The sequence below is a fragment of the Theropithecus gelada genome, chromosome 4, assembly GCF_003255815.1.
Source record: "Theropithecus gelada isolate Dixy chromosome 4, Tgel_1.0, whole genome shotgun sequence".
Taxonomy (NCBI): Eukaryota; Metazoa; Chordata; class Mammalia; order Primates; family Cercopithecidae; genus Theropithecus; species Theropithecus gelada.
In genome coordinates, this window is record NC_037671.1 from 138,569,726 (window position 1) to 138,578,826 (window position 9,101).

Sequence of the window (9,101 nt, forward strand, 5' to 3'; positions counted from 1 at the left end):
AGAAGTTTTAAGACCCTACAATTTTTATTCATCATTTACATGGTCAGTAATGTATTAATAATTTGGGCATTTTAAACGTTACTGATTTTCGTCAAAATACAGCTTGATTATCCCTAATCTGAAAATCTGAAATCCAAAACGTTCCAAAATCTGAATTTTTTTGAGCACCAACTTAATGGTCAAGCAAATGTTAACTGGAGCATGTCAAATTTTTTATTTTTGAATTAGGGATGCTAACTGGTAAATAATTAAAAATATTGTAAAACGTCACCAAATCTGAAATACTTCTGGTCCCAAGAATTCAGATAAAGGATACTCAACCTTTACATAAAAATACTTTACCAATAAAATAAATATCCAGAAAAATCAGCTCAAGGTGGTTCCTTGAACACAACAAACTTTGTCGATGCAAAGAAATTACTGTAAAGAATTATTTATCTGCAAACTTTTACAAATTGCTCACTCTTCAAGAAGCTAACAGAATGGAAGTGTCTACTAAGGTCCACAATCTCTTATCCATATTCCTTGAAATTAGGTATGTTTCCAATTTTACACTTTTTCAGATTTTGTAGAGATATGGTACACCTGCCATATATTATGTAATAGCCTAGAGTTTGGGGGGCATGACATAATCAAACATAAATATTTCTGCAGCAAAAAAGTGTGAATATTTACACTATTCACAGTGGAATAAAGATCATAAATAGCCTCACATTGATTCAGGTTAAGATTTTGATTCCAAATGAGTTACCAAAATTTTTTTCAATTTTCAGGTCATTTTGGATTTCGGAACTGTGAAATGTACCTTTAGACCCAAAGATAAGTTGACTGCAAAAAAAGACTCAGAAAAAAACAAGAAAAAAGAAAAAAGTGTATTATTTTCGTCTTCCAGACTACGTAGCCCACTATCCATTTTTTATACATATTAACACATCTTTAATACATATTTCAAGGAAGTCACTTATCCTTGAGACATTTGGAGCCTTGGCGTCCATAATACCATTTTCTTGGATTTTACTCCTAGCCCAAGGCCACTCCACCATCAACCTTTAAAGATCAAGGGTTTTCAGTGCATCCATTCATTTAATAAATCAAGAGCCTACCATGTGCCAAGCAGGTGTTGTTCTAAGTGTTTGGGTTCATCAGTGAACAATAGTTCTGCCCTAAATTCTCTTCTCTTGGGAGTTAAGTCCTGGGACCAGTTGTCTGTCAATGTTGTATCTTTTCAGTCTCAATACTTCACCTGATATAAACTGAGAAATCCCAAATTTCTATGTCTAGACTCTCCTCTCTGGATTATAAACTCCCAGAGGTTAACTCTCTTCTCAGTCTTTTCACTTGAATTCAATAAGGATCCCAAATACAAGATGTTCAAAACAGCTCTTTATTAGTATTCCCAACCTTAGTGAGTAAGTACCACATACCACCTAACTGCTCAATCCAGAAACGTAGCTTTATTCTCTACCACCATCCCCCAGCTCCAACTCCATTTCTAGTCCATCAAAAAGTTCTATTGGTTTGAGGCCCAAATCTCTCTTAAATGTGTCTATTTCTATCTAAAGTGCAACCATTACATTTTATATGAACTAATATGCGTTCAATTCTTGCTTCCAGCCTATAGTCCACAACTCCTTACCAATTATTTGAAGAGAAATAATTGCATTGTACTTGAAAAACTTTCAATGGCTTTCCACCTCTGGGTAAAGTCAAATTTCTTACCACACAGTTTTGTGCAGTCCCACCTTTTACTGCCCAACATGGGACTCCACATTTTCCTCATCTTCCTTCCCATTAAGTGCACCAAGTTCTATTAATAACTATCTGGCTTTACTATTTGTAATACCTTATGTAGTAACTCTTTTTAAGGCTGGCCCATTCTCTTCCTTCAGGCCTTCCCTTTTCTGATTACCCTATCAAAGGTCCCCTCTCTTTTACTTTTTTTTTTTTTTTTTTTTGAGACAGAGTCTTGCTCTTGCCACCCAGGCTGGAGTGCAATGGCATGATCTCGGCTCACGGCAACCTCTCCGCCTCCCAGGTTCAAGCGATTCTCCTGCCTCAGCCTCCCAAGTAGCTGGGATTACAGGCACCTGTCACCATGCCCAGCTAACCTTTTTTTGTATTTTTAGTAGAGACATGGTTTCACCATGTTGGCCAGGCTGGTCTCGAACTCCTGACCTCATGATCTGCTGCCTCGGCCTCCCAAACTGCTAGGATTACAGGTGTGAGCCACTGCACCCGGCCCCCCTCTTACTTTATACCTGCAGTCTTTTATTTCCTTCTTAGGACTTGAGCAATCTTTTGTCTATTTGGCACACAGTAGGAACTTTAAGCCTATTTGATATGTCAGAACCCAAAGCTGGCTTAATGAACAAGTAACTATAAGCAGACTGCTACTGAAATACAGAGGAATAAGGCTTACTTATCAGTACAAAAAAATTCTTAGACTTATCTGAATTCTTCCAAGTTTAAATTTATTAACATTCCCTAAGAGATGCCTTCTCCAATCCCAAGTGTTTTCCTTTAAGGACTTGTCAACAGAAGCATTTAAAGTTTTTGTTAAGGATTTTTGTTTGTTTGGTAGCAGACGAAACTCTTTGAAAAGGAGAAAAGAAAAATAAAGATTCCAGATGTTGATCTCTCCTTGGACATTAAAACTAGAGTCAGTGTGGAAAAGGAAAAGTGGTAGACTGCACCAAACAGAAATGTGAATCTGTTTTCATCTAAACAATACAAAAAATGCCAAAATGCCACCCATCCTACCTAAATGTAGTCCAGAGGAGTTCCAAGAATTAGAGGGAACGTTATATGAAAGTGTTCTAATGAGGAATTGGCTGGGCGCAGTGGCTCACGCCTGTAATCCCAACACTTCGGGAGGCTGAGGCGGGTGGATCAACCTAGGTCAGGAGTCCGAGACCAGCCTGGCCAACGTGGTACAACCCCGTATTTACTAAAAAATACAAAAATTAGCCAGGCGTGGTGGCATGTGCCTGTAATAATCTCAGCTACTGGGGAGGCCGAGGCAGGAGATTTGCTTGAACCTGGGAGTGGGGTGGAGGTTGCAGTGAGCCGGGATCACGCCACTGCACTCCAGCATGGGCAACAAGAGCAAAATTCCATCTCAAAAAAAAAAAAAAAGGTATAAGGAATTAATCATTTATTCATCACTAATTCAAAAAAAAAAAAAGCTACGTTTTTAAATGTAGTTGGCAAAGATACAGACACAAGCAAAACAGACAGACTGTCCTAATGAAGCTTATGTTACAGTGAGGAGAGAGACAAAAGTTATATGGTACAACCGAAAGGAAGAAAAATAAGGCAGTAACAGGGACTTAAGTAATAGGAGAAAGCATCTCTGATAAGGTAAAATTTGAAAGAAAAGAGAGGCAAAAGATTTCTGGGGGAAAGACAAGTACAGGAAAATTTCAGTCTTATTTAGTCACATTTTATTGTGCAATTAGTATTACTGGTATTTATGAACTGCTGCTGTAATTAATTTAGCACTTATTTGCCTCCAAAGAAATGATTACCTATTTCACAGATAATAAAGATTTATACTACAGCTAAGAATCTATGCAGTTGTATTAAAGGTTATTCGGCAAAAGACTTTGGTACCACTCCTAAATACAAGTCTAAGAAAATCTGACAACCGTTGACTGCCAAGTAGAATTTCTATAATTTGCTAAAGAAGGAGTACATTGGGAGGTACCATCTTGGTAATTTTTTTTTTTTTTTTGAGACCGAGTTTCGCTCTTGTTTCCCAGGCCGGAGTGCAATGGCACTATCTCAGCTCACTGTAACCTCTACTTCCTGGGTTCAAGCCATTCTCCTGCCTCAGCCTCCCGAGTAGCTGGGATTACTGGTGCCTGCTACCATACCCGGCTAGTTTTTGTATTTTTAGTAGAGACGGGGTTTCGCCATGTTGGCCAGGCTCTTCTCGAACTCCTGACCTCGGGTGATTCGCCTGCCTCGGCCTCCCAAAGTGCTGAGATTATAGGCTTGAGCCACCACACCTGGCCTAATCTTGACAACTTTTATGTTTATATAGTTTTATCTGTATACAGTCTTTGAGTGTTTTTTTCTGGACCACTTGTCTCCAAATCTGATTATGCATCCCTCTCAGAGTAGTAAAAACTAAAGCACAGAGCAATTTGTGTATAGTTACATAAATTAGGTATATAAACCCTATTATACTGCATACACCATAAAAACAGGCACTAAATATATTTGGCCTCAAGATTAATTCAAAACAAAGTATAGTTAAACATGTCTAGATAAAGTATTAAAAATGTGAGTACTATAACTAGAGCCTAACACAGCTTGGCTGCTAATTATATTTAAGTAGAGAAAAATCACATCGTTTTAAGGCCCAGAAAGGATCTTAGTGACTATCTAATTCGCTGTATCATTTTACAGATTGTTGATGATGATCTAGTGTACAAAGAATGAACATGATTTGGCCGGGCGCGGTGGCTCAAGCCTGTAATCCCAGCACTTTGGGAGGCCGAGATGGGCGGATCACGAGGTCAGGAGATCGAGACCATCCTGGCTAACACGGTGAAACCCCATCTCTACTAAGAAATACAAAAAATAGCCGGGCGAGGTGGCAGCGCCTGTAGTCCCAGCTACTCGGGAGGCTGAGGCCGGAGAATGGCGTGAACCCGGGAGGCGGAGCTTGCAGTGAGCTGAGATCCGGCCACTGCACTCCAGCCTGGGCTACAGAGCGAGACTCCGTCTCAAAAAAAAAAAAAAAAAAAAAAAGAATGAACATGATTTAGAAGTATGTTTTTGGGAATTTGGAGGCATGGGTCAATAGCTACAGTCAGAGAAGTAATAACTTCTCTTACTTTTCTTCAAAGGTTTAAGGATACCTAATCCATCAATGTCTGAAGGTTCCCTTGGGACCAACATTTCAGTGACCTAAACGGTTACCTGAAGATTACATAATGTGTGCAGAGAACAATATGTATATCTTTAAAAGTTCTTTCATTAAGATGCAAACAGCCTCAGTGGCAGACATTCTGTGTGGCCAAGAGGCTCAGTGTGCCTAACAGCCCCAGGAAGACTAAAGGTAGGATTCCTATGGTTATAGAATTTGCTACTTCCCTCCTTTTCTTTTTCACTCACTTTCTTCCTTCTACTTCCTTTACCAAGAAGTTAAAACCATCTAACCTAGGCTAGCAGATAATTCAGACCCTATTACTACAGATATAACCCATTCCCAATCCAATTCATGTTATATACCTTAAAGTCACATAGGTACAGAAGCTCCTTTCCTTGCATTCTTTTCTCACAATAAAAAAAGAATTAGTATTGCCGCTTTTATAAGCTGACAAAACAGTGTTCTCTGGTAATAAAAATGTAAGTTTTTGGATGAGGTCGGCACGCTATCACATATTAATAATTAGCATAATACCTATAAAATTTAATAATCTCTGCAAAATATTTTAACTCCCTCCCACAAAAATTCAGATTATGTGAAATATAAGCAACTACGAACTCCACTTTAAAAAAAAAAGTCGGCCGGGCGCGGTGGCTCAAGCCTGTAATCCCAGCACTTTGGGAGGCCGAGGCGGGTGGATCACGAGGTCAGGAGATCGAGACCATCCTGGCTAACATGGTGAGACCCCGTCTCTACTAAAAATACAAAAAACTAGCCGGGCGTGGTGGCGGGCGCCTGTAGTCCCAGCTACTCGGAGGCTGAGGCAGGAGAATGGCGTGAACCTGGGAGGCGGAGCTTGCAGTGAGCCGAGATCGCGCCACTGCACTCCAGCCTGGGTGACACAGCGCAAGACTCCGTCTCAAAAAAAAAAAAAAAATAAAAAAAAATAAAAAAAATAAAAATAAAAAAAAAAGTCAGTCACAGACAAAAGACAAAATAACCCACCAGAGATTTCCAAACTATCAGCTATTCACTTGGTTGCTGGCCATCAGGTAAAGCAGGTGAACGGGCTACAATAAAGTATTATATTAAGTCACAATCACAAGACAAATATTTCCACTCTACTTATCAAGCTTGCATCCTTCCCCGGGGACCAGTGCCTGCTCCCATTCACACAGCAAAGATTATCACAAATGGACCCAGGACAAGAGAGCTGTTCAGAAACTGCTACTCAAGTGTACCCTCCTGGTTCTAGGGTTCCACTGTGGTGACAAGAAATTACAAGCAGCTTCCTTCATTAGAGCCCATCACTACCAACAGCAACTGACAGCTTCCAGAAGAACCTCAGTACCACTTTTCCCTACCCAAAACCTTTCCTCTTTACTCCAACCCTTGACAAGGATAAATCTCTAAACTTCATAAACAAGGTAATTCTACAAATTAATTTACACACAGGGTTACTTCCTTTCCAATTTGATTAGGGAATACAGGGCAAGAATAACCCAAAATATGCAACGTAAATCATGTTGAAATTAAAATGTATTTCCATTTCCACCCCTCCACGATGGCATAATTTCAAATCAATTTATATAACACATATCTGGTCCTCTGAAAAATCATTTTTTAAAAGTAGGGCTGTTATTATTCTGTCCTAGCTATCGCAGATCAGACAATTCAGATTTATTCTGTAAGATTTCAGATTTTCTCCAAATGACACAGGTGGTTATTTTATATGTAAGAGTCATTAAAAGATTAATCCTTTTTAACTAAAAAGAGATAGTACGGCCATTTACAAGTTAAAGGCAGATTTATTCTAAGCTGGTGCTCTAGGGTCTTACCTCTCTAAGATACTGTGATTTACAATACACCAAATGTAGGAAACAGCTTCCAAAATTTGTATTGCTTCATACAAATCAGGACTTTCAGGTCAAGGAGCCTAGGATAGGTTCTCTGTTAAATTTTGGAATCCCTTTTCTCAAGAGTAACCTACTAGAAACTATTTACCAAGCCTTTGTGAAATCTGTAAAACAGGTTACTACTCCATTCAGCAAGGAAACAGGATTCGAAGATTTAATATTACTGCTCATACTCCAAATTATAGAATGCTTAAAATTATCTGACTTTTGTAATTCAATACACGGTGAGCTCAAATTTACCTTATTAAAATATTTAGTACTTCTGCACTTCTCCCACTTCTCAAAGTTTTCCCACACCAGGATGCCCACCACCTAGGAACAGCCTTTGCAAGATACCAGTGCTCTCTAAATCCCCAAAGCAGGGTCGATTTCCCGATCGAACAAAGAGCAACAAAGAAGTGGGTGGTAACCACCTCTCTCAGAGGCGAGCCAGGACCCATCGAGTGTGATCTACAACACAAGCAGTAGCAGTTCCACATCTCCCTACCACCTCTTACTTCCTGCGAAGGCTTTCTGCCTGAAACTGGAAAATCCGAACTATTATTGAGGAAGTGGAGCCCTTCCATTTGAATCCTGAGAAAGAGGCGCTCAAAGAATCCAGCGAACAAAGGAGAAGGTTGGAGCCCACGCAAAACATGGGTGTGATAAAGCCACACGCCGGACTTGAGCCCCCACCCTCAGTAACTACTCTCCAGCGTCCACCCGGGAGGAGGGGTCCGGGGAAAGACTGGAAGCCGAGGAAGGAGAAGACGCTCCGGCCAGACCCAACGCAGGGGAGGGGAGGCGAGCTGGCGAGGAGGGGGAAGGGGACGGGAGGGGCGGAGCTCTCGCGGCCGCGGGGCTTTGTGTAGAGTCAAGGCCGGGGTAGAAATTTTGCCTCGCGGGGGACGGGTCGAGGGGATAGAAAGCCTACGTCGGGCACCCCAAACCTGCGCTGCCACGAATGGTGGGCGGGCGAGAGGAGAGAATGGGCCGCCCCCTTCCCCGCCACCACCAAGGCGGGGTAGGCCGGCGCCGTCCCCAGCAGCGGCCACCTTCGAGGCTGCGGACGGCACGGACGAAGGGGGAGAGGCAGGAGACAAGCGGGGCGGCCCCCCGATTCCCGCCCGCAGGAGCCACGGGTGCTGAGCGAGGAAGACGGTCTCGTTCTAACCGCGCCGGGCCGGGAACGGGTTAAGATGCGGCCAAATGTCGGTCCCTCCTCCTTCCCACCCCTCAGCTCCGGCGCCCACTCGCGACGGCGGCCACGGAACCCAGCGCCCGGCCCGCGCGCCCACCCGGACACCGGCCCCGCAGCTCACCGTCGTAGTAGTAGCAGACTTTTTTTTTGCCGCCTCCTTGACTGTACGCCATGGACTCCCCGGCCACCGCCGCCTCCGGGCTCCTCCTCCTGCTGCTGCTGCCGCCGCGGCTCGGCCGGGAGAGAAAAGGGCTAAGGGAAACGTGGGGGTGGTAGTCCCGCGGGGAAGGGCAGGTCGGTGGGAGGAGAGGAGGGGGCGCCGGGAAGGCTGAGGTGCCGAAAGCTCGGAACCGGGGGTGGCAGCGGCACCAACTAGCGACACTGGAGAGGGGAGGGGGCCACCAAACCACCTCCGGAGGCCGCAGGGAGGTGGGCGCGCCCACTGCGGCCTCCGCGGGGGAGGAAGGGGCACGGCTGGAGAAGGAGTCCGCTTCGGGCTCGAGATTAGAGGCCCTCTGAGGGTGAACAACCTGCGCAAGGCGGCGCCATACACAGTCTTAAAATGAGGAAGAAGACAAGCTTTCGCTGCGCAAGTAGATCCAGGGAGCGTGCAGCCGGGTGAACGTTCGCCCCCCTCAGGTCTGCGCGCAGTGGTTGCGCCCCTCCCCGAGCCTGCGCAGTCGGCGCCTCGTAGTCTTGGCGGTCTGGACCCCTGGTCGGCGTCCCACGCTGCTCCCCTCCCCCACTGCCGCGAAGCTCCGGCCCGAGCCGACCACGTGCCGGGAGCCCGGCGGGGAGAGCCCACTCCCGCGCCCCTTCCGGGCCCACGACCGCGCCGGGCTGCGGCCCATCGCCCCAGTGCCTGGTAGCCTAGTTTTCTCGTTTGTCGTTTGTTCATTTATTTATTATTATTATTATTGTTTTGGCCCGTAATGGGTATGAGGTATAAAGGGACCTATCACTGATGTTAAGGGGAGAGGGTACCGCTTGGGTTTTAATAAGCATTTGTGGAGCTCATTTATAAGATACAGTTCTAAGCACTTAAATTTATATTTCATTGATAATCTATTTATAATAATCTCATTTAAGGCTCCCAACAACTCTAGGTGGTAAGTGGTAATTGTAC

General features: G+C 44.1%; 1 protein-coding gene across 2 annotated transcripts in view; it reads right to left on the reverse strand.

The window, feature by feature from the left end:
* HDAC2 (histone deacetylase 2) overlaps window positions 1–8,611 on the reverse strand; it is a 31,352-nt gene extending 22,741 nt beyond the window's left edge. Inside the window, exon 1 of one of the 2 annotated variants that reach the window (XM_025381931.1) lies at window positions 8,097–8,611. In XM_025381931.1, the coding sequence (XP_025237716.1) occupies window positions 8,097–8,148 (52 nt within the window). In that variant the 5' untranslated portion in view covers window positions 8,149–8,611. Of the gene's footprint in view, window positions 1–7,724; window positions 7,960–8,096 lie in introns of those variants that run through there. The other variant, XM_025381932.1, reaches the window with a different exon arrangement.
* Window positions 8,612–9,101: the final 490 nt, after the last annotated feature.